The sequence below is a fragment of the Tenrec ecaudatus genome, chromosome 4 (assembly GCF_050624435.1).
Source record: "Tenrec ecaudatus isolate mTenEca1 chromosome 4, mTenEca1.hap1, whole genome shotgun sequence".
Lineage (NCBI taxonomy): Eukaryota > Metazoa > Chordata > Mammalia > Afrosoricida > Tenrecidae > Tenrec > Tenrec ecaudatus.
The window spans coordinates 52493307-52519352 of record NC_134533.1 but is presented as its reverse complement, the minus strand read 5'-3'; the positions used below and the strand labels follow the sequence as shown (position 1 = coordinate 52519352).

Genomic DNA, 26046 nt, shown 5'->3' with positions numbered 1-26046 from the left:
AGAAAACTTAAATAAAGCTCAGAGAATTCCAGGATTCAAAATTGACTGAGATAAGTAGGTATTTGGTCCCAACAAGCCCAAATTTGTGTTTTTTGTCCATGGTTGTAATGAAATACCAATCGTTTCCCTTAACAGACAGGTCTCAGTCCCCTTCTCTGTCAGTGAGGGATGGGAAATGGACTCTCTCCACGGTCCCATCCACTCTTGACAGCCTGTGAGGTGTTAGGGTCTCCAAACACCTAAGGAGAGGGCATTACTGACAGGCATTACCTCTGCCTTTTCTCGGCAATCCTCAGGATATCGCAGGTTCTCGTAAACCTCTCTGACAATTCAAGGGTCAAACCACAATCCTGTAGCAGAGACCAGGCCTGATCTGGGCCCATTGCCTTAGCTAACAGGAGGGCCACATTCTCCACATTGATGGGGGATGGCCCGTCTCCGAGGTGCCCATTTGGTGACTCCTGGGAGACTGGCCTTGTGCTCTTGTTCTGTACGAGCTGTAAGAGAAACTTCCATTCTCCCAAGGTCGCTGGAATCCAACCTACACACACAAAGAGACACAGTGTTGGCTCTGACTGTCCGTACTTAGTAAACTGCTGGACTACAGGAGGCGATCAGAGCTATTTGTGCGCCTGTCGAATGTAAAGTGAGAAACATAGTCCAGAGCAGACCCTAACACCAAGGTGACTCCTGAGCACACTGAATAACTAGTTCACGGTAACGGGAAGCCACATCAGCAGCTTGGGCACTCTTTGTTGCGAGTACTGTGTGCCATGGAGTCGATTCTGACGCACCGTGACCCTGAAGGACAGAGAAACCCAGTCTACAAGGTTCCCCGAACTGCAGTCTGGCCAGCCAGAAGTAGAGTCCCACCTCTTCAAAGCAGCTGGCAGGTCTGAACGGCCAATGAAGACAATGTTCTCACATTGATAGTGGCGATGGCTGCCTTAACTCTTTTTAACACTTTAACCCACCGAATTGTATGGTATGTGAATTACATGCCAGCACTGCTTAAAACAGAACACTGACAACACAACATCAACACACACAGAGAACATATTATAGTGTAAGCTTAAGAATGTGAACCATTTCTATCTTAAGGTTCCCAGAAATGGACACATTATCTATCATTCTAGTCCTACAAAACCACGTGCCCCTCTTCTCGCTTTATTTAGGACACAAGGATGATTTCAGCACGATTGCTACAGCTGTGATAGATGAAGTCAATCCATAAAGGTCAGATGGTTTCCGTGTTCTGCCTCAGACTTTCCCTCTCCCTGGCCCAGCAAAAGGCAGTGGGCCACACTGCTGCTGTCAGCTGTTGGTGTCACTGTCCTGAGAAGAACCAGAGTCCAAGACCCCCAGCTGAATGCAGGTCAGACTCCCATACTCTTTGACGTCGGTGTGGCCCAGTCCTGGTCTTCTGACCGCCATCTTTTCCTTTCATTTACCTATAACCCACTTATGTTATTCAAGAATTCAATCGTATTAAAGAGTTGAACACCACAATCAAGTTTAAAACATTTTCTTCTTCTTGTACTCATGGTTATTAGTTCCCCATTGCCCCCAACCCCTCCTGCCATACCCCTAAGGAACCATGAATGCAGTTACTGTCTCACAGATTTACCTACCCTGGATTTCACATACAGAAAAACATACAAAACACCACTAACAACAATAACAAGGTAAAACAGAGGGAAACCTCAGTCAAAAAGGCAGCGAAGAACATTGAAAACCTGACAGAGTTGAGGGAAAGGGCATATCAAGGACGAGGTACTGAATGTGAACTGACTGCATCTGCAACAACCCACTCCAAGGTGCTCCGCATGACAGCAAGGCCACTCACACCCGTGCTCTTCTCTGCGATGGGCTGATTTAAAGAGGGAAACAAAGTGTTCTCAATCACCATGAAGGTGAGGGAGCTTCACTCCTCCATTTAAAATAATCCTAACTATCTCTTTACAGTCGATTCTCTAGGAAAAGACAACAGGAGGATGGAGGGAAACGAAGCTGGAACATCGGCTCCAGCACTCACTCCCTGTCTGTCTGGAGGCAGGTTCACTGTCCTTCTGGGTCTTCATTATGCCAGCTGCACAACAGGAAAGCACAGTGCTCCTCTGTCAGGTTTCTTTACGGGAGCAGACAGCTCCATCTTTCTCCCATGGAGAACTGCTGGGTTTGAACCACTGACCTGTGGTTGTTAGCAGCCCACTGCTTACCTGACAGCCTCACCAGGGCTCCTTCATCTGTCTGCTTGTTTCATATTCCAAGAATTTATCATCTCATTAAAACAGCAGACGGAAAGTGTCTGGTATATGGCCTCACTCCAGAGAAAAGTTGCCTGTAGTTTTATTCCTAATTGCTTCCACAATCCAGCAAGTGTTACAGACCTTGTTACAAGCAAATAGAGCAGTTCCACTCTACATAGGAGGGGTCACCATGAGTCAGTCGACTCAACAACGAACAGCAGCAACAGTGACAACAGTAACAAACTCCACAGTTTGACAGCCGCCAAAATTACATACGCCATCCTTAAATTTCACCTTGCTTCTTAAAAAATCTGCAGTGGTTTCTACCATACTACACCTGCCAGTAACCAACTGAGATACACCTACCTTCCATCAGCCTCATGTCCTGGAGGTGCACAATGCTAGTGAGGGCCTCTCTTCTTTTCTCCAGCTCCAAACAGAGAGTTAGGTATCCAGGCCAGAACCTTGAAAGAGACCAAGGTGAAGAAAGTATAAAAGGCGGCGAATTCCTCTAGAGCTGTACTCTCCAAAAAGAGGCCATTTGAATGTAAATTTATTAAAATGAAATAAAATCTTAAAGTTAACTCTTCAGTTCAACTATCTAGCCATAGTTCAGGTACTTAAAGACTATATGTGACTTCCGGCTAACATACTGGATAGCACAGTAGAATATTCTCATTATCATGAAGGTCCCAGTGGACAGCTAGCATCTAACAATGTTTATGAAAAAACACAAGTGATGGACAAATACAGGGATCTGTGGCTAAACATCAATCATATTTATAACAATTTAAGACTCAATATCAAATCTGTGTATTACTTCTCAAAATTTTATGCAAACCTTGGAAATTGTGCTGGACTATCCTCTCTAATTTCATTTGTGATATCCAGTATCAACAAGTTCCCACTGCATCTCTCTGAAATGCTGCTCCACGCTGCTCCTTCTGCCATCATCCGAATCAGCAGCTCACTCACTCCTAAAAAAAGCAACAGCCGCCCAGCTGGCCTTTGTTCCTTCCTGTGTGACACCAGAAATGCACTCCAGATCAAACGCCACTGTGGTCATGCCATGTGCTCACCTCCCAGGCTCTTGGACGAGACCAGATGTTAAGTCAATTCTGACTCGTTGAGGCCCCATAGGTTTTCAATAGCTGTTTATTGCTTTGTTTTTCAGAAGTAGACTGTTAAGCTTTTATCTGAATTACCTCTCCAAAAACAAAACTCACTGCCATCAAGTTGGTTCTGATTCCTAGTGACCCTACAGGACAGGGCAGAACGGTCCCTCTGGGTTTCAGAGACTGCAACTCTATAGGAGTAGCAAGTCTCATTTGTCTCCCAAGGTGCAGCTGGTTGTTTTGAACTGCTGACCTGGTTAGCAGCTCAATGAGCCACCACTATGCTACCAGGGTAACCTCCAAGTGGACTCAAATTGCCAACCTCTAGGCTAGCAGCCAAGCACACAAACCACTCCACTCACGGATAAAAGGTCTCCACAGCTAAATTCCTGTTTCTCAAGGTCCTGCTTGACCTTTTAACTCTTCACCTTCGGAATCAAGATGAAGCACCTCAGGCACCTACCTCTGCACAAGAGAGAGCCTTGGTGTCGTGGCTACGAGGTGGACTATGAGCCAACAGGGCTTCAGCGTGAAACCACCAAGAGTTCCTCACGAGAAAGACGAGCTTTCTACTCACAGAGCATCACGGAGACCTGTGGGGACTGTTCTACGCTCTCCAAAAGGGGGCCGAGTCAGCATTGACTTGAGGGCAGCAAGTTGGGTTTTTTTTTAACCAGCACAAACTAGACCCTATGAAAGAGAGGGAAGACACAGGTCCCCATCTCCAAAAGGCTAAAATCCAAGTAAAGTGATAAAAATCACATCACCAAGAAATAAATGACTGACTACCCACAGAACACAAGGTGGACGTGAAGTCAAGGTTACAGTACACTGAGAGGACTGAAACGGAAGCAGGGACACAAAATGTGTATCTACACTGTTGAGCGTCCAGCTGATGATCCGCTCTGTAAGCCTTCACTTAAATCACAACAAAAAGGTACAAGACAAAGTCCTCACTGACTAATACATGATACAGGCAACAAACAAGATCAGTTTCTCATGTCCTGCCTCTTGCTGCGGCTCTCACCTAGCCTGCTCTCCCTCTTGACTCCTTCACAAATCCAAATCCCACCTGGCCTTCTGGCTTACTTCCACGAGGTCTCCTCATCCCCAAGGTGCTCAACTGTGGTTCTGTCCAACCCATTACTTTCTCTGCAATTTTAACGGAGATCATAGCTGGAGCTTAGCCGACCACCAGCTACATGCCTGGAAACCCAGTTAGCCACTGGGCCAGAGAGCAAGCAGGGGTGAGCCGGAGCCAAGCTCTGCTACACAAAGAAAAACTGTGCACAAAATTTAAAAGAAAACAAGTGTTTACTATTACTTGAAACAAAAAGGTACGTTTACTTTCAGGTAGCAATGAGAATTCCAAAATGATAAAACTTATTAATTCATGGCCTTGGCTAAAGAGTTAATAGCTGAAATGATTCTATACTTGCCCTCTGCTCCTAAGAAAATGCTCACTTACCCAGCAGACCTACAGATGTCAGTCATTTCCTCTTTGGTTGCGAAATCTGCGGGAAGTTTAATTAGGTGAAGAATCAGCTGAGCGTAGCCCCAAGAGAGTAAGTGTGAATACGGCCTGTTAAAGGAGAAGTACCAGTATATGACATGGGACGCGAGAAATACCAGCCGAGGACATGGGACGTGAGAAATACCAGTCGAGGATATGGGACGTGAGCCAAAATGAGATCCCAAGTCTGCCAATAGGCACAAATAGTTTAATGGTACATATTTCATTATGGAGGACCCCTGGTGGCATGATGAGTTAAATATTGGACTGCTAACCACAAGGTTGGCAGTTCAAATCCACCAGCTCCTCTGTGGGAGAAAGATGAGGCTGCCTTCTCGTGTAAAGAAGCCCTAAGGCAGTGGTTCTCAACCTTCCTAATGCCAAGACCCTTTAATATAGTTCCTCATGTTGTGGTGCCCCCCAAACTTAAAATTATTTTTGTTGCTACTTCATAACTATAATTTTGCTATTGTTATGAATCAGGAGACCGCTGTGAAAGGGTCGATCGACCCCCAAAGAGGTTGCGACCCACAGGTTGAGAACCGCTGCTCTAGGAAGAAGTTTTACTTTGTCCTTTAGGTCACTTTCAGTCAGAATTGGCTGATGTCAGTGGATTTTTTAATGGGTCATATTATTACATCTTTTTAAATATTTGGACTTGGCTTTTAAAAAACGTTCATGTTTATTGTCCTATAACAAACACCTGTTCATTTTTAAAAATAGAGGTTTTTAAGTATTCAAAATCACAGATAGACACTGCCTGTTCTGCCAGGCCATTGATCTAGCCCAGGGGACAGCAAACTGTGGCTCAGGAGCCATATGCGTGCGTCTCTTTCGGGACATGCATGTGGCTCTGAAGGAACACTGAATACATTTAAAGGATATTATTTAGATAATAGTGATTTCGTTTATTTGTAAAAATATAGTTATGGTTTTCTATTAATTTTAAATTGTGGTGAGAGGGACAAGATTGGCTCTCCCATCTCTAAAGTTTGCTGTCACCCAATTTCGGTAATTTAAGACCGGCACGCTGGCTTGATAAAAGCTGCTTATGGAAAACACAGGAACATTCTGGTATATTCTTAAGTACCGATGTGCATTTTTTTGTGAGCTCCATTTAAAAAAGAAGAAAAAGTCCTGATCCAAGGGTTGTACTAACAGATCTCTTGGCAAAATGTCTAGGAAGGAAACTCAGATGTGCAATCGTGCGCTATTTCCCCTCCACACCCAGTCTGCGCAGCAGGGGCTCTGACTGTGGGTCCAGGAATAACCTCAACCTGTCATGAGCTAGATTCCCACCCATGTGCATTTTTCTGTGAAGAATCATCAGATTCTCAAAAGACCTGTGACACAAACAGCTGGGAAGAAAACTTAATCTCATGACTTCCAGGACCACGGTCTGTCACTTCTTGGAAGGTAAGCCCGGAACAGAGCTGGGAATTAACCATTTCCATTCCCCTCAACTTTGGGGGGGTTAAAAACCAGACGCTTCCTTACCTGGGACATCCTTCATCATCCACAGTGCTTGTGCGTGGCGGAGCCTCGTGTGACACTGCCAAATGCAGCCAATCCATTCTTACAGACTCTGGTTGTAGAAGGGACTCAAGGAAACATGGCCTCAAGAAAAAATGAGAGGAAACATCAACCATCCTCTAATGACCACGGAAACAATAGAATGGAAAAATGAACTAGAACACTGTCTAGAAACACTGGTGAAAATATGAGCTACGTAAATGCATATTGTGTCCCACGATAATAAAGAAAATGGCAAAGGGCTACATTTTAAAGGGCAGAGGAATGAGAGGCAGCAGAGCAAGCAGGAAGCATTAGAGAAAGAACGAGACAGCGGGGAGTTGTTGGGCTCAATAACCAAGGTGCACAGGTGTTCACAGCCACAAGGAGCCCAGAAATGAGACATCAGCCTAAAAAAGGCAAAGAGTACGAACTGAGGTCCACTGATAAAAAGCTGGAATGTCAAGAATAAAAAGACAGAAGTAAAACTCCACTCGCCCGCAGGGTTCTAAGGAGCTTGGTGGCGTTGTGGGTTGCACTTTGGGCTGTTAACCAGAAATTGAGTGGTTCAAATACACCAGCTGCTCTTCATGAGAAAGTCGAGGCTTTCCATTCCCATAAAGATTTACAGACAAGGAAACCCACAGAGGCAGTTCTCCCCATCCTACAGAGTCCCTGAGTCAGCATCGAGTCGGAGATTCCGGTAGCCACCAGTGTGAAGCAGGTTAATTTTCCCTGATGGCCTGAGAGGACCTGAAGAGAAGGGGAGGGTGGTGTCTGCATGGTTATAGCATGTGCAGAGACTGCAGGAGAATGCCTCAAGCCTGTAGCAGCTAACCGTGCAGAAGGTTACAACTGCGAATAAAAGAAAAGTAGCATCCTATTCAAAGAAAGGGACCCCAAAAAACCCCAAACACCTAACTGCCTTCCAGTCCATTCTGACTCACAGTGACTCTCTAGAACAGAGTAGAATGCCCCTGAGTGTTCCCAGGCTGTAACTCTTCATGGGGACAGGCAGCCGTGCTTTTCGCCCTCAGCTGGCGAGTTGGAATCACTGACCATGAGGTGAAGCAGCTCAACGCTAGCCCACGACAGCACCAGGGCTTCTTAAGAGAGAGAGAGAAGAGCCTGTAAATATGCTCTCTTCTCACCTTTGATCTTCAGGCCGTGATTTCACCAGGCTGTCTAAGTAGGCCAAAAACTGAGCGCGATGATGACGACAAAGCTGCATGATATCCGAAGGCAAAATGGATGGGTAAAACCTGACTAAGGACCGAAGGGCAGATTCCCCAAACTTCTCATACAACCTGCAGTTAAAAACAAAGACACTTTAGTTTCCTATGGCAGTGAGATGAGAGAACTTGTTCACACTAAGTACTTTTTAGAAACAAAAATATACAAACAAGGAAACAAAAAGCTGCCCATCATACAAATGAGAAAAAAAAATAGACTAACATTGAAGGGGGGAAAAAGTGCATGGGCTTTAGTTGATATCAACAACATACCAGCCAACTTACCGGGTAGCATAAGCAATGAGCAGAGGACTATCAAAAAGGTCTGAGTCTTCCAGGAACTTTAATCTTGTCGGTAGGTCTCCTTCTGCCATGGCCTTGAATGTAGGATTGCAACTTGCCATTTCTGAAAGACAAAGCGCGTTCTTTCCCCACATCTCCTAGCTGGAATGGACATTCTCATGAGCCCAGTCATTCACAATCACTAGTCAGGCAATGGGGGAGGGCAAGGCCTCGAGTCTATTAAAGATTGTAAGAGAGGCAAGAGAACAAGCCAACAAATGTGGCTATTAAATAACCCATTTTTAAAAATATCAATTATGGCAAATCTTCACCTTCTGAAGTAATATTTAAAAATTGTTTTTAAAATACTTAAAAATCTGGTAAGTGAAGTGAGTGAAGATCTAGTTAAAATTATTTGTAGTAAAAAAAAAAAGGGAAAAAAAGCTCTTAAAAGTAACAAATTTTTTCATGAAGTTCTCCTTTGGCTCTGAAGACAGACCAAAGGCAGGCCTCCACAGTGCGGTCCACAGTGACGACACTGGCAGATGTGCAGGCTGGTTCACAGACCGTTTTTAAAACGCTAACCTTCCATTTCTGGCATGTCCTTCTCTCTGACTGGCTCCCATCTGTGTCAGGCAATAACCATAAAAGCCAGAAGAGGAGCCGCCGCTGAGAACTGGAAATGAAGGGAGACTTTCCGATTGGGTGGGGCTCGGCGGGAACTAAAACATACCGTCGCCTACATGCCAACAAGCAGTCACATCGTCTCCAGATGGCCATCATGTACATTTACCACGATCACCTGGCTGATGGGAACTTGTCTCACCTGCCTCCCATGATTACAGTTCGGAGGGAGCATATAGTAGAGACATAGTGAATTCACAATGAATACTCATGGTGAACATTTGAACCTACTTGAAGAGAAATAATGTGTTTCTTACTTCACATCAAAGAGTCTACCTATTCAATTCTGAAAAAGAAAATGAAAGCATTCTCTATGCTTCTAATTACTCAAATGTGACTTGAAACAGAACCATAAAGACAAAAAGAAAAAAACAACAACAACCGCAATGCCTTTGAGTTGAGTCTGACTCACATCACTTATACTGGATTTCCACAACTGTAAATCTTTATCTTTATGGGAATAGACTGCTTCGTCACTCACTCAAGGAGCAGCTGGTGGGTTTGAACCGCCAACCTTGAGGTTAACAGGCCAATGCTTATCTCACAACATCACAAAGCCTTCAGAACTGCAAATATATTTGTGCAAATAGAAACATAAATGACTGTATATCCATGTTTCTATAAAACTTAATCTTTAAATCAGATAATATAAAAATGTATCCTAATCTATTCACTTTGGTCATAAATAACAAGTATTTTACAAGTCTGAATCATTTACCAACAGGACACTGAGTTAACAAAATTCATCTCCTCAAAATATGGGGCTTTGGAGAAGAAGGGCAAGCCTGATCTTTGGAATACGAGAGCTGGTTTCCTATCAAGTGTGAGGTAGAGATAGCTGATTACCCACATTCTCTGGGGAAAGAAACATGTGGAGCTCTTCACCCCTATCTATTTTCTTCCTGGACAAGATACATTTCCCAGCTTCCTCTGCAGTTAGGTATGACCATGTGGTGGAATTCTCACCAAAGGCTTGTCAACAGAAGAGATGGGTGCTACTACGAGGCCAGATCTCTGACAGAGCACAATGTCCCTTCTGTGCTCTTTCCCCTGGACATGGGAACCCAACCTCAACAACAAGCTCAGAGGGACGGTGACATTTAACAAACAGAAGGCGCCTGAAGGCTGAATCACCACGCTGAAATGAGTCTCTGTTGGCCTGGAACACTTGTCCTGAATCGCAACATGAACAAGAAATAAGCGTCTACTATATCTACGACATTACAACATTGCTGTATCATCTTCTGACAATGGCTGAGAGGAACAAAACATGCTTACAATATAGTTACAAATTAAACCAGTTAAAAAAAAACGATTAACAATTAAATTGGGTTCCAGAATCCCACAGACTAGAGGAGGGACAGGGCATCATCCACAGCTCAGCTGTCCAGTTTGAATGAAAGTGTTACAACAGAGCAGTGGCTGGGGCAGAGGCGCGGGGAAGGCATGGAATATTATCTTATAAAAAGGAAGGGAAGGCCAGACTCGAAAACTACCTGGAAACCTTTGCAAAACTACAAAGGTCCATTACTACTTCAGCAATTGTCTATTGACAAGCATCCTTGTTTATCTCAGGTAAAGAAAGGTAAAGCATTCTCTCTTAGAGATGATGATAAAAGCTCTGAACCCTGCCACTGCGGAGCACAGTGCAAAGAAGGCTAGACAAAGGACAGCGAGGGAACCCACAGCAGGAAGAATCACAAAGGACCGGTGTTTGCTGCAAACAGCACTGACTTAGAGGTTGCACCTTCTAACTTCCACCGCATTAATGAGTACAGACCAGCTCCTGGAAGCAGTTCAGGGAACAGAGCTACCTTTGGTTGTCCCAGCCAAGAATATTTCTTTGTCCTTGATAAAGCAGCTTGATAATTACCTTTCAATCCTTGAATAAACGTATCCCAAACACAAGGGCTTTTGGCGTAACTAAGCTTGATACTTTCCTTTGCTCTTTTCAAGTCCAGGAGGAAAAAGTATTTCTTCAGGAAGTGACAAGCCAGAGTTTCCGGAGAGCACTGTTGCAAAGTGTGGTCCATGTGTCCTCTTGTACATTCCACCTTAGGACTCAGAACACGCAACTCCAAGCACAGGGTTGTGAGTTCGGCCAGGTCCTTCTGAAGGCCGTTTGCTATGCGGCACGGAGAATCTATTCGATACAGGTGAGCTGGGGGCTCCCTCAGACTACGTACAGATTCGCAAGCTGTTGGATCAACAATTACTTCCTTGTCTACAGCATCCCTTTTTTCTCTGTCACCACCTTCATCTAACAGTGCCTTTTTTGACTCATCGGTGATTAGCATGTCCTGGTCAGATGTCACCCACGAGTGCCTGGGCTCTGAGAGGCCCGGAAAGTCCTCCACAGCAAAGGTGGTCTCTAACTGCAAAAGCCACTCTTGTAAAACCAGTCTCAGAGACCTGGGTTCAAATAAAACCAGTGGGTCCTGTAGCTTGGTCCTGTGCAAGACAAAAAAAAGGGGAATTTATGTTCTGTGTGTTTTTCTTACGTTATTTCACGCTAATTAAACCTAAGCCAGGTGGGAGTAGGGCACAAACCCACCGAGGGGAAGAGTTTTGGTTTTGTCTCCAGGGAACTGGGAGTGGGGCATGCAGATCCTACCACGGTGCACCACACCACAAAGGCAATGTGGCCGCGTGAATGAATGCAGGAAAAGAGAGGGCTACAGGGCTAGCCCAACCAGAGTCAATCTGACCCCCTCCCAAGAAATCTATGTGACAGAGAACAACACTAATTCTGCAGGTTGGGAAGAGGGCCCAGCATGCCACACCCACATGAAAGCAGACGAGGAAGGAAGGGAAAGGGACAGCTGGTCTGGCCCCATGCTGGCACAGCAGGCCCGGAGATGACGTTCTTGCGGGGAGTGACTGGGACACAGAGAACTGTGGGGCCGACAACAGCTCGTGTCATGTTGGCCCCTCACTGGAGCAGACTGTGACAGAGGACAATTTTGGGGTCACACAGCGGGGAGGTAGTACAGTCTGAGCCCCCACAGCGGGGCAAAGCAAGAAGGGATCATAACAGATCAGCAAGTGGAGCAAAGCAAAGCTACGAAGTCCCTAAAGAGCCCCAAAATGGACCTCAGGCTGGAAGGGACAGCTCCCAGAGACCCCCCCACGATCACTGGGAGACAGTCATGAACTCAGTGAACAGACCTGGAATTATGTATAAACTTTCTCGTTTTTTCCCCCTCTGATCTTTTGTTTTCTTTTGTTTGGTCTATGTCATAGTCGGTGTGCCTATTTATACAAGACAGGAAGCAACCCCAAAGAGAAATCAGTGAGACCACAGTCCCGGGGGGTCTTGGGGGTGAGGGCAGCAAGGGAAGGGTGCAATGAACAGGCAGCCCCAGAGACAGGGGAACAACTAGGGAGAGTCAACAAGGAGGAGACAGATCCTGGGGGTGTCAGAGCAACAGCAAACTAGCTAAGAGGAAGTACTAAGAGGTAGAAATAGGGGGAAAGTGATGGTGGGGCAGGAGGAAGGTAAAATGAAACAGAGGAAAGACCTAGGAAGCAATGCAATGGATAGAGATATAAACATAGGTGTGCTCAGATATAAATGCATTAATCCGCAAAAAAAGAGGTATTGGCCTATGTACATATATTAATACGGCAATACACTGAGAGACGGACTTCTGGGCTCTGCTCATACACTCCCTCAATACAAGAACACTTTGTTCTAAAACATTTGGCAGTCTAAAACATTCGCCCTCCCAACACAAATGCTGAAGACAAAACAGGTGCATAAGCAAATGTGGTGAAGGCAGATGGTGCTGGCTATAAAAAGATATAGCATCAGGGGTCTTAAAGGCTTGAAGTTACACAAACCACCATTCAGCAGAGTAGCGACAAGCCCACATGGAAGAAACACACCGCTGGTACAATCATGAGGAGTCATCAGGACTGGGTAATAGGCAGCAGAAGACACATAACAAACAAACAAACAAACACATATTGTTGAGAAGGGGAGGGGGTAGAGAAGAGACCCAAAGCCCATCTGTAGACAATGTGTCAATCTCCCCACAGAGGGTCCACAGGGAAGGTATCAGTCAACCAGAGTGCAGTAAAGTATGGATGAAACACACACTATTCCTCTGGTTCCTTGAGGTTTCCTCACCCCCACCCCCACACCTCACCCACTGCCATGACCCCAGTGCTGCTTCTCAATTCAGACTAAACCAGAGCATGTACACAGGTATAGACAAGAGATGGGGCTCTTGAGAATGATGATGGCTACAAATGTGCTTGACACAATGGATGTATGTTGTGATAAAAGCTGTACGAGCCTCCAATAAATTTTTTCAACAAAAAGCGAGCTGGGGGCTCATGACACATGGAATCCAGATATAGGAGTGGGAATAGTGATACCAGAAGGGTAAGGAGAGGGGGTTAAGTGAGGAAGAGAGAAAGGAGGAACTGATTGCAACGATCAACATATAACCATACACCCCTCTCCAAGGGGGAAGAACAACATAAAACACAGGGGAAGGGAGACAGTGATTGGTGTAAGATATGAAAATACTAATAATTTATAATCTATCAAGGGGGCGTGGGGGGGGAGAAGGAGTTCATACTAAAGGCTCAATAGGAAGTAAATGTCTAGAAAATAATGAAGGCAACATATGTACAAACATGCCCAATGCAATTGATGTATGTATTGTAAGAAGAGTTGTAAGAGTCACCAATAAAATGATCTTTAAAGAAAACCTAACTAACTCATACAATATACTTATCTGGAACACACCTTACTTTTCAACTCTATGTAACAATGATGGCAGTAGATGAAGATATAGAGAACATTAATTTTGTAGTATGTCATGACTTCCTGGATTTCCATGGAGATGACCTTTGCCCAGGATGCATACTCACATTGTTTCTGCCGTTGCCACTTTGAGTTCCTGGAGCCAGTCTTCCTCTGGAGGCTGACTAGTTATCTCTTTCTCCCTCCTAGAAAAGAATGACAAAGAAGAGTAATACTCACAAAAGACTTAGACGAGATCAGCACTTCCTTAGACAAGTATTTCTAAGCACTTACTAAGTGGCAGGAGCTGTGCCTCACATCACATGAGACAAACCTAAGTAGAAAACACAGTCCATGGCGGCAAGCACAGGCAGGAAAAAAGGAGGGGTGGGGTGGAAGAGGCATGCGAACAGCTACAAGAGAATACAATAAATGCTAACGAGCAGCCCAAGCATTGTGCTATAAGAAGCTAAGCGGAGAGAGCAATTCTGACACACTCTGGAGGCGGAATGTTTGTGTTAGGAAACAACGGGGAAAGAACACCTCTGACGAAAGGAAGACAAGGAAGGAAAATAGTGAGTGGTCTCAGGACAGGCCTGGAAGTGAGAGTACTGAGGAGGACAGGCTTGGAAATGAGACTGGAAAGACAAGATGAAGGGCAGACTAACGTGGCCTGAAACGCCATGATAATCAACTTGTAAATTTTTTCTTGCTAGAAACATGGTCTATGTGCTATTTTGAGGATAACACATTTTTCATTTCACAGGCCTGCCTGAATACTCGGGCTCTGTGGGCTCTTCCCAATCGCTGCATGAGTGTTGAGATCGCTTGCCTCTCCAGCACACATTCCCTGAGTTCAGCTAAGGAACAGGCCAGGTGGACATGACCCTTCACACTGTGCCAGCCCATGGGCTCTGCGACAGCTCTCCTGCCGAAGCAGCCCCCAGCATGTCACATCAAAGAACGTGGCTAACATCGGTGCTACTGCTCTCGGAGCCAGAGAGCCCCAGTGACTTACCCAAAGTCACCTGCTGCTCAGAAGCAGAGCCGCACAAGCCACAGGTCTTCGGTCCTCCTGCTCTTAATCTACTGTATACCCTTCTCCGACAGCCATAAGCTTAACGAGTAGGGGCAGGAGGGATTGTGCAGGGCAAAAAAAATGGGACGGATAGGGGATTAAAACTCTCTCAATATATTTGCTGTGGGTTGAAGTCATTTCCCAACATTTGGTGGGACTTACAGTTTTTTTTTTTTAGTTTTTTTTTTTGGGACTTACAGTTTTTATGGTCCGTGCAAAAACCCTACAAAGAGTAGGATCATACATGCACTTTCCTTCTCCCACAGGACATAATCTACAGATTTCTTTAAACTAGGAGCTGGCTCCTCCGGAATTCGCACAGATTTCGGCCAGAGCTTACTCAGTGGTGTCCTCCTTTGGGCAGCTGACTGGACGCATATGCTCTTCACAGGACTGCTCAGCTCCACTGGCTTCCGGCCTCACTTCCAGATCAGGGTTTGTGTGAAGGGTGCCGATCTTCTCAGTAGTTTTACGCACAAAACTGGAAACACTAGAAGTCAAATACCAAAAACAAAGATAAAATACCTCGGTTCTGGCAAGATGGTAAACTCACACCTGAGAATCCTATGGTCCTATTGGTTCCAAGAAGGCAACTTCGCCTTTACAAAAAAAGACAGATTCTGTCCGTCGCAACTCCCCCAGGCACATATTCACATCAAGCCCAAGTAACATTCACAGTGATTCACTTCATCTACCGATCTGCTCCGAAAAATGAAAAGACCCGGTGTTATAGAAAAGGTCATTAACAACAGTTGTGTTGGCAATATTTCTTTCAATTAAAACCAAGCAAGTCATGTGATTATCTGCTCTATCCTGGCCAGAGAATAACAAAGAATTTTTTCATAGAAACTCCATGGCTCACTAGTCACAATATACCCTTCTTACTAAGCAAACTCTGAAGCAGACAGTCAGTTAAGTGGTAGCAACAACGTCTTCTCTTTCAAACTGAAATGCCACTGCTGGTCCCACGCAGTAGTTAGAGAGGTCCAAGCAGTCTCCAATGCTGAGTCCTGCCCGAGAAAGGCTCAAGGAATGACTAATGCATAAGGAGACTGTTTCCATCAAAGATGAGGAAAACAGGCATTTTTAAATAAACTTGACCTCTGTCTGGGGGAAGACACATACATAGCAACAACTCAAATGTCCAGTTAATCAAACAAAGGAGGAAAATAATATATACCCCGTGGTAAAAATGAAAAGCTAATCGCTCTTGGAAGTGAAATGATGCAGAGAATTTCTTTTGCTCATTTAAAATGTCTTTCTGGTGTCGGCACAGACAACCCAATGAGACAAAATGAAGTCATGTCAGACACGGGCTAAATGCTCAGACCAATTGGTTTACCTTTTCTTGACAGCTTGAAGAGACACGAGAGGAGATGGAGAACGAAATGACAATGGGATGCCGAAGGGGAGGAAAGTTTCATTCTTATCAACATCACACGCCACTGAAACATGAGAAACATTTCTAATGAATGAAACCAAGGGGAAAAGAAACCACACCTAATCCCACGGGAGCTTTTAATTTTTCACAGCATTCTGAAATGAACAACGTAAAAGCAATGAAGGATACCAAAATCACAACGGACCCAAATACAAATGAGCAGGACACAGGTTTACAAGCTACACGAGCTGGCCCACAGAGAAACACTGAGGCAAGTACCTTCGTTTCCCCACTACCCCGGAAGCCCCGGAAGTCAAAAAGGAAGTTTAGAGTAGGCTCCATTCATCTCTTCTTAACAGTTCGGTCACAGGAGAGCTCGAACATCGAAAAATGAAGGCAATGGCCCCCAAAACTGTGGTAATTTTTCATTCCTGATGGGAAATGACTTGGTTAATCAGAATCAAAATCTTTCCACTCTTTTTGGTTAAGACCGCCTCTCTTACCCTTTCAAGCACTTCGCTGCTGGACTGAAATTAAGCAGTACATTCCCAATGTTGTCCTAAATAGCAGCAAGGAAAAACAGCTACAAATGAAATGTACTCTTCTCCTGTTGAGCAGATGGCAAAGCTACAGGGTCAGGATGGAGAGTCGACCCAACTGCTACAAGTTCCGACAGCTTGTAGGACTCCCTGTGCGCAGGCTGACACTAACAATGAGAGTCAACGGAAGGGACTGCTGGGCATCAGAACCCAGGGAGGGCGTGCTCATCACCTTCACGTCCATGCGAGCCATGGCACTGCTCCGACCGTTCCTCGTCCTGCTGGCAGGTGAGCTCTGTGAGCCGCTCATCTTCTGAGAGGGTCTGACTGTGAAGGGAACACGAGTCCTCATCGGACTGGCTGCCTCTTCTACTACTAATGATACGATAAATACCAGAGTCCAAGATGCTGAAGCTTTCCTAAAAGTAAAAAAAGTTCCAAAGAGTCAACATGCTCCTTGGTGGGCAGTCTTGGGTTACAGATGAGATCCGTTCCCAAGTGTCTCTTTCAGTCAAATTTGTAGACAAGTTGGCACAGGTGGGACAGGTTAGCCCTGGTGGCAGAGAGGGTTATGAGCCGGGCTGCCAACCACAGGCCCTTCAAGAGAAAGAGGAGGGGGCTGCTCCTGTAAATACACAGGAGCGCTTCTACCCTGTCCTGTAGGCTCACGATGAGTCAAAGTCGGCTCAATGGCAGTGGGTTTGGTTTTCTTAATGCCAGAAAATGAGTCCTGGTAGTGCACTGGGTAAAGCACTTGGCTGCACCCAAAGGCCGGTGGTTTGAACTCACCAGACGCTCTGTGAGAGAAAGATGGTGCAGTGAGCTTCCGTAAAGATTTACAGCCTTAGAAGCCCTGTGGGCCAATACTCTATCCTCCAGTGCCTCTGAGTCAGCACCAACTCGACAGCAGTGGGGCTGGTTTGGGGTTTCAGGTGGTGAGTACAACCCAGAGTGGGAAAATCAGCAAAGCCATGTTCAAAAGCAGAAGACACCTACATGTGATGAAATGGAACTTCTTCTACTGCTGCAAGCGGAGTCCAAAGGTTCACATTTTATGATCAATTCTTCTAGTTGAGAAATCAGCTCACTGCAGCTAGACAGGTCCAGCTGACATTTCAAATGCTCCAATTTCTCTGCAGTCAAAGTTTTCCTTGCCTAATAAAAGGACAAGTTGGCATTCATCAGTGCTGTCAACAATGGAATTGTCACTGAATCTATCTCCAATGGCCAATCTACTGAAAGATCTAATATAGAAAATAAAACCACACAAGTACTTGGAAAAGTCGAATAGGCTAGTGAAAGAGCTACCGAGAACTGAAAACTAAGAATTTAATTAAAAGCAACTAGAGACATATGGGTACTCGTCCTGCTTAAAAGAAGGCCCAAATTCAAATGAATTTGTGGGCCTATTGGATATTTGTAACAACAATGGAAAGCAAGCCCTCCTTCTTATGCACCCCAAGAAATCCTTCCATCCTGCTTCTTTGGAGGACGTGCTGCTACCGTATCTGTGCGTCACACCGGCATGTAGAAAACAACTCACCAAGACACGCTTATAACACCGTCTCGCAAGGTAGGATGGTGTGACTAACTCAAATGAAACATGTCCGACTTACTCTACTGACAATGACAGAGTTCTGGAAAAGGCAGCAGGTCCGAGCAGCCAGGTTCCACAGGCCTCTCCTGAGCAGGCGCTCCACACAGCGTTCCACGGACAACAAGGAGAGATGCGACACTTTCCCATTGCGGTGCAGACAGAACAGTTCATTCTTGCAGACAGCCACGTCCTGAATATCTACAGAAACCACAGGGGAACGTGCAGGATGTCGACCCAAGCATCCTTTGCCGCTTTCCCAAGGGCTACAGTTAGCCTGGCACATCCATTTCTTACGTAGGCTGTGTGTGGCTGAACCTCATCTCTGTTTTTATATTTGTATTTCAGCAAAGAAATGCCCTAGACATTTACAATGCTAAAAAAAGCAAGAATAAAGGAGTGATATATCTCTGATTTGAAATCCAATGTTTAAAATGTTATTTCCTATGAAAATAAAGTATAAAAAAATAAATAAAATTTAAAACAATGAAGCATAAAGAAAGGGAATTTTACATCAGAGACCAGAAACCAATATTTCTGAGCATCAACAATGCGATATTCAATGAAGAACTGATTTAAACACTGCATGAAAAGCAATCAGTCATTCATGAAATAGTAACTGTCAGAGTATTTGGAAAGAACTTTAAAAAAAAATTTTAAGGGACATTTTTTTAGGGAACTTGATCCATAAGGACCAGTGTTGATCAGACTAATAAGTAGTGGTTTCTTTTTACAAAGGAGACAAGGACAAAAAAGTAAAAATAAGCTATCTACTGAGCAGGAACAACAAAAAGCTCCATTTCTGGTTTTAACCAAAAAAAATCACATACAGTGATTTTCTCTGTCCCAGACACATACAATGGCTGCTGTTTTCACAAGGAAACAACACTTTTTAAACCTCAAACTACTAAGACATAAAATAAGGTTAAGCAAGACTTCGAATCAGAGTAAGAGGAGGGGGAAGTAGAATAACCCATTCAATCCCTAACAATGATTAATAGTTAATAAAAATGAAATATGAGGAGGCTACAACAACGGAATTAAAAGATCATGGGCTTTTTCCAATACAAACTTTTTGAAGCCCCCTCACAGTTCAAACTATCCATGAAAAAAAACACAGTTGAAAATTAATACTCTATACATGGGGTCATCTTTTAACTAAATAACAGATTGCCTCATAAAATGAAAATGATTTTAATCATTTATGTCAGAACAAATGGGAAACATTTACTCAGAAACAAAGATGAGAAGGAGAGGGGAAAACTAGAGTAGTGGGAAGAACACTGGGAAAATGTCGCCTGGGCCACACAGCAGACTGCGCAGCGACTGTTACAGGGGACTCAGTTTACTGTGTAAACTTTCACTGAGAGCACAATAAATACTTTTATTTTAACAGAGGAGCAAAATAGTCACTGCCATTGAGTCCATTCTGACTCATAGCAATCCTGTAGAGCAGAGAAGAACTGCTCCCTGTGACTTTCTGTAATTGTAATTCTTCACGGGAGTAAAGAAAATAGGGAATAAAAATTTACAAATGACGTTTGCTTGGGCAGTACTTGACAATGAGAAACATCTGGTCCTTCAAGGAAAACCACCCCATTCTACAGTTCTGCCTCTGCCCCAGTAGAGCGCCTTCCAGTAATAACTGGGTCCTTCACAAGCGTGAGCTTCACCAATTAAAGAAGACCTACACTCACCTTGGACTTCACTCCAAAGGAGAACTTGAACATGCTGAGGAATGAAAACGTAAATCCCTCTCTCTGTCCAAGTCAGCACACAGTGCTCGCTGAAAAGGAAAGCAAACAAACGAAACACTGTGATCCAGGGAACTGAGCAGCAACATGACTTTTCAGGCTGTAACAATGCACTTAAAAAAAAAAAGCCTAAAATGATTCTAAATTGTGAAAAATCAGACACCTACTAAATATCTTCTTTTTAAACAAAGTTATTATCTGGAAAGTCTTATTAGGGTTGACTTATCTGTTGTTAAAGCAGATACACTCCCCATATTTGAGACAAGGGTACATTTAAAAAGCAAACAACACAAAGATAAAATACTAAATAACATCTTACAACCAGCTCACTGGAAGCAGGACTATGGTTAAGAGTTTTTGCCAACTCATAGCGACCCTATAGGACAAGGTAGAACTGCCCTGTAAGTTTCTGAGACTGTAACTGCTACCTGAGTAGAAATCCTGTCTTTCTCCCTAGCGTGCTGCTGGTGATTTCAAACAGCAATATTAACTCTATCACCAGAGCCAACCTCTGTGAGCTTTTAATAATCTTCACTCCCTCAGTTATGTGTAGTTAACAAAAGATGGAAAACTCCATTGGACATGAATGTAAGAGTCAGCTCTAAAACCTGGACTTTCCCTCTATATCCCACAGAGCGCACGTCCTTACTCATCTGTCCTCACTTTTACCTGGAGTCCTCATCGTTCCACTACAATGCCTTCTCAAAAAGCTACTGTCAACTAGCAGCGCCCTGCCTCTTGTCACCCTTCTGTTTGGTGACCAGACGGGCTCGCTTGAGTCTGTTTAAAAAACTGTAGTTTGTTGTGTAAATATTCCACAGGGCATCCTCCCACCTGCAATACCCTCATTCTGGCTATCTATCAGGGGTACGCAGAGGTTCTAGTCTCCCCTGAAACGCTCCCCACAGTCCATAACAGCTCTCCTCTTCCAGCACTATGCCAGTTTCTGGGGACCCGTTGACAATTATGCTCCACAATGTCACAGCTCTTTTGTGGTTAATTTTTTGTAGGAATATGGACTATTTCTCCCTAACAAAATCAAAATCTTAAGAATGGATCATGGGTTTTGGTTTTCCCCGTTATGCCCTCAAGAGTGCTAATAAAGAGTAAGAGAGCTACCTAGCAGAAATGGGACATTGCGGAAACACTGAGCATTCTGTCGAAATGATTGAACAGATCACCGTCTCTACAAGAGAGGAAGAACGGGTCAGAAGACTGGCCCAAAATCAATGATTCAGAAAGGCTGCCTATGGGAACCTGAGCAGGGCAACACAGGCTGTCAGAGGCTCTCTGAGTAAAGACATACAGGATCAGGACTTCGCAACTAGAGTTCACAGTGAGCTCAGGAAAATTCCTTAGGAATATAAAACTACATTAAAGAGGATTAGGGAGGGGGGCTGAGCTAAGAGCTGTCATCCTCAATCCAGTTGTCCCTTGCGGATAAGAAACAGACTGGAACACAAGCCTAATGGCCCGGTTTAAAAAGTCAAAGAGGAAAAATGATGTCAGTGTTCCCAAAGGAAACAAAGTAGATAAGAGAGCCCTGTAGAATCTGGGGCAGTGACAGCAAAAGTTATCACAGAATAAAAGTGACTCAGCAGTATCAAGAAACACTACTACTTACATTAAAAAAAACCTGTGTTGAATTCTTTACTTGCGCTAATATTTAAGAGCACTCCACGCTGTGCCTGGCACTGTACCTGTAACAAAGGAGTTTACATCCTGGTATTGTGCCAGGTGTTCAAGGAGAGAGACAGCGATGACGCTGGAGGAATGAACAAGGTACAGCAATAGGACAGGGAAACAAGTACCTGGTCCAAGTCTGTGGGAGGAGTCAGCGAAGACTTCAAAGGGGCATTTATTGGTGTTTAAGCAGAGGAACAGGCAGAGTCAAAGCATGAAGGGCTGTGTGTTCCAGCACAGAATGTAACCGGAGCTTGAAACAGCTACACCCAGGAGAACCAGAGGATCATAGTCTTCCCATTAGAAAGCACACCCTGAGGCAAGGGACTTTTCTGTGCCCCATAAATGACAGCACAGTCAATAAATAGTATGAGTTCATCACATACTGGACATATGCTCAGCACTGAGAATACAACAGTGAACAAAACAGACGTGACTTCTATCCATTTTGTCCACGGGTTAAACAGGTATTAACAGTATATGAATCAATTCTTATAAATGGTGCTAAGGACCACTAAAGTAGTTATATGAAGAAGAATGTGGCATCAGGAATGGAGGAAGGTTTATGAACAACCTGAGATAGGCAGAAGACACAACCTTGCCTGCTGCAAGTGAGGACTTAAAAGCACTTGCTGATGAACACGAAGGAGTACAGCCTTCAGTATAGATTACAACTTAGTGTAAAGAAGACAAAATCCTCATAACTGGACCAATAAGTAACATCATAATAAATGTAGAAAAAGTTGAAGTTGTCAAGGACTTTGTCTTGCTTGGATCCACACTAAAGGCTCAGGGAAGCCGTACTCAAGAAAGCAAAAGACACATTGCACTGAGTAAATCTGCTGCACAAGACCTCTTTTCAGTTTGAAAAGCAAGGATGTTACTTTGAGGATTGAAGCCGTTGCATTTTCAATGGCCTCATATGCATGTGACAGTTGGCCACTGAGTAAGATCAAAGCAGACTTGATGCATTTGAAGTGTTGTGCTAGAAGAGACTATTGAAAGTACCATGAACTGCTAAATAGATAAGCAAATGTGTCTTGGAAGAAGTCTGGCAAAAGTATGCTCTTTGGAGGCAAGTACGGCAAGATTTCGTCTTACACATTTGGACATGCTGTCAGGAGAGACCAGTCCCTGGAGAAGGAGTTGAAGCTTGGTAAAGCACAGGGGCAGCAAGAGAGGAGGATCCTCAGGGAGGTGGACAGACATAGTGGCTGCAATGATGGGCTCAACCATAAGCACAACTGTGAGGCTGCTGCAGGGCTGGGCAGTGTTTCGCTCTGCTGTACACAGGCTGCTATGGATCGGAACCAACGCAATGGCACCGAACAGCATTAACAATAAGGGAGGGACATGTTTTCACAGTAATATTCCTTGTCAAATTATAGGCAAATAAATAGCTGCCCTTCTCCACTGATGCTGATGAATTATGCATTTATGTCATACTGTCTACCATTTGCATACTTCAGCATATATACTATGATACATATGTAAATTAATCTTAATACTTACCCTTAAGGGCAATGAGTTAATATTTCAAGTGTTTTTGAAACTTCACATGCCCTTAAGGTATCCTACAAGAATGCCTAAACTAGCCTAATGGATAATAGAAGTAATTTTTCAGTAAGTCTCAAGCTAAATAAATTTTACCCCTGCCAACCATTCTGATCAGAATCACAATAGAAGTCCTCAGCAGAGAGGGAGAAAAATGTTAAACAAAATTCAAAGTCATAAAAAAGACCAGCCTTACTGGTCTGATAAGAGACTGGTAGAATATTCTACATCATGACCCTTAGACTTCCTTCAAACCTGGAGCTGAATTCACCCTTTGGGATCCAGCATCTATCAATGAAATAAGAGACAAGCCTATAAAGAGAACAAAAACACTCGTGAAAAACACACTGCTCTCATGGTAGGAGACCCAAAGGGCAGGATTTGCCCAAAACACAGAGCTCAGAAGGCAGGCGAGGTGAAGGAATAGAAATGGGCAAGCCAGGGAGGAAGTAGGAGGAGAACTCTAGCACTGAGGTATAAGGAGTACTCTTACGCTGAGAGAGTTGCAAAGTAATGTCATCACAAAACATGTTTAAACTATTGCTCTATAAAATTTCCAAACTTCAATAAAATAATAGATACACAGACTTGAGTAAAGAACAAAAATATGCAACCCCACCCTTGAGAACAAAATGTTCATTACTGACTAACCAAGGACGGGACGGTCTCTCTCTGCCCTAGCACTTCACACCCACATTCTGGCACCGATTCCAAAAAGAAGGTTCCCGTAACCTTCCACCTTGAGTGGGTCTTTCATGTAGTGTACCTAAAGGACAGAGAGCAGAAACTTTACCAGCTTACAAGAATGACAAGCGCCACCTCCCCGATAAGGTCGCTGAAGACAAAGCAGGTGCATGAGCAAATGTGGTGAAGAAAGCTGATGGTGCCCGGCTATCAAAAGATATAGCTTCTAAGGTCTTAAAAGCCTTAGTGTAAACAAGCAGCCATCTAGCTGAGAAGCAACAAAGCCCACACGGAAGAAGCACACCAGCCTGCGTGATCACGAGGTGTTGAAGGGATCAGGTATCAGGCATCAAAGAACAAAAAATCATATTATTGTTAATGCGGGGGAGTGCAGACTAGAGACCCAAAGGTAATTGGACATCCCCTTACAGAAGGGTCACAGAGAGTAGACGAGTCAGTAAGGGTACAGTATAGCAACGATGCAACATACAACTTTCCTCTAGTTTTTAAATGCTTCCTCACTACCCACTCTCATGATCCCAATTCTACCTTGCAAATCCAGCTAGACCAGAGGATGTACACTAGTACGGATAGGAACTGGAAACACAGGGAATCAGGGCGGAAGATCCCTCAGGACCAGTGTGAGAGTGGCGATATTGAGAGGGTGGAGGAAGGGTGGGGTGGAAAGGAAGAACTGATTACAAGGATCTACATGTGACCTCCTCCCTGGGGGACAGACAACAGAAAAGTGGGGGAAGGGAGATGTCGGACAGTGTAAGATATGACAAAATAATAATTTATAAATTATCAAGGGTTCATGAGGGAGGGGGAGCAAGGAGGGAGGGGGGAAAATGAGGAGCTGATGCGAGGGTCTAAGTGGAGAGCAAATGTTTTGAGAATGATAAGGGCAATGAATGTACAAATGTGCTTTATACAAGTGATATATCACAATTGTATGGATTGTGGTAGAAGTTGTATGAGCCCCTAATAAAATGATTTCAAAACAAAACAAAACATATGACCCATGAAAAGAACAATCTTCTTATGAAAAAAAGAATGACTAGCACAGCGAATTATGTGCCTCCTTCTAATAAAGATACTGAATCTAAGATCAGCTCTCATTATATCATGCCACCATATTAGGATGGTTGTGAGGGAAAGAATCCAGTAACTCCTACCTCCAATTGCCAAAAGCTTTCTGACAATTTTACACTTCTCAATAAGCTAAGGTCAGTTCAAAACAGGAAGTATATTCCCAGGATCTCTCATTTGATTCCTCTTCTATGCAGAACACTCTAGGTAACATTTTTAACTTTCTAAAAATAATTTTGTAAATAAAAATAATAATTCAGTGCAAAACAAAAATGAAAAGCTAAGTGCTTCTACACACACAAAAAGAGAGAAATGTCTTCAGCTTTGCGGGGTCACAGGTAGCCTTGGGGGTGCGGTGCATTTTGAGTCGGGCTGCTGACTGCATGGATGAGGCTTTCTGCTCCCATGCAGATTGACAACCTCGAAGTACCACAGGGGCAGTTCTACTCTGTCCGATACTTGCTGGCAGTGAGTCTGGTTCTGAATGTGCTCAAACATAACACATAGAAATGAAGAAAACAGGTAAATAAGTTCTAGCATAAGATGACACATTATTTGCACGCGGAACTGCCCTAACTGTGTCTTTCTTCTTCCTCCTCTCTGTTTTTCAAGACCACAGGGAGAAGCTTACCTAAGATGCAAGAGTTTGGGGAAGGACAGAGACTGGGAGGATCCAACCGTCGGATTGTACTGAGGTTCAGACCTAGGAATGAAATACCTCTGTGAATGATTTAAGCACAACTTAAAATATCTTTGCCCCCAATAAAAAATGCCTTCCAAAAAACTTACCAGCCTAACTAATTCAAGTCACTCTAACCATAAGAAGGTTAATTGATTACCTGAAATGTGTGATAAAAACTCTGTTTCATTCTTACAAAGCCTAATAAAACTTTTACTAAATAGAATGCCTGTGATTTCGACCCAACCTCTTCAGTAAGCTCCTCAAATACCCCAACCAGATCAGTACCTTAGATTAATCACAGGGAGAGGTGGTGAGGAGAGGAGTTTCTTGAACTGGTGTGTACTTATAACGTCCCCATCAAAGTTCACTTCCCACATCCTGGAGCCAGGGCGAGCACAATAGATCAGGGGCTGCTGGCCCCCAGAACATCTCCCTGGGAAGAAACAAGCTCCATACTCTCCATCTCTTTCCTTGTTGCCAATTTTCCAAAACTTCTCTCTAATACCCCAAAAAGGAATAAAAGCAGTTATTTTACCTAAAAAGTAAAACAAACAAAACAATGGCACTACAATCAGCCTGGCCACAATAAACCTCCCCCCACCCCCAATGTCGTTTTATTCATATTAGCAGTACCCTGACAAGAACAACAGAATGGGAAGGCT

General features: G+C 44.0%; 1 protein-coding gene across 3 annotated transcripts in view; it reads right to left on the bottom strand.

Moving 5' to 3' along the window:
• The window catches only part of HPS5 (HPS5 biogenesis of lysosomal organelles complex 2 subunit 2), a 41047-nt gene that overhangs the window by 1049 nt on the left and 13952 nt on the right, over window positions 1–26046 (bottom strand). For 2 of the 3 annotated variants that reach the window (XM_075545994.1, XM_075545995.1), the window contains exons 7-22: window positions 25670–25882; window positions 25334–25405; window positions 19633–19721; window positions 17958–18136; window positions 17338–17496; window positions 16574–16760; window positions 15764–15866; window positions 14762–14911; window positions 13472–13549; window positions 10461–11038; window positions 7907–8027; window positions 7541–7696; window positions 6375–6494; window positions 4833–4946; window positions 2616–2713; window positions 271–541 (exon numbers count right to left, since the gene is read on the bottom strand). In XM_075545994.1, the coding sequence (XP_075402109.1) occupies window positions 271–541; window positions 2616–2713; window positions 4833–4946; window positions 6375–6494; window positions 7541–7696; window positions 7907–8027; window positions 10461–11038; window positions 13472–13549; window positions 14762–14911; window positions 15764–15866; window positions 16574–16760; window positions 17338–17496; window positions 17958–18136; window positions 19633–19721; window positions 25334–25405; window positions 25670–25882 (2688 nt within the window). The remainder of the gene's footprint in view (window positions 1–270; window positions 542–2615; window positions 2714–4832; window positions 4947–6374; window positions 6495–7540; window positions 7697–7906; window positions 8028–10460; window positions 11039–13471; window positions 13550–14761; window positions 14912–15763; window positions 15867–16573; window positions 16761–17337; window positions 17497–17957; window positions 18137–19632; window positions 19722–25333; window positions 25406–25669; window positions 25883–26046) is intronic. The other variant, XM_075545996.1, reaches the window with a different exon arrangement.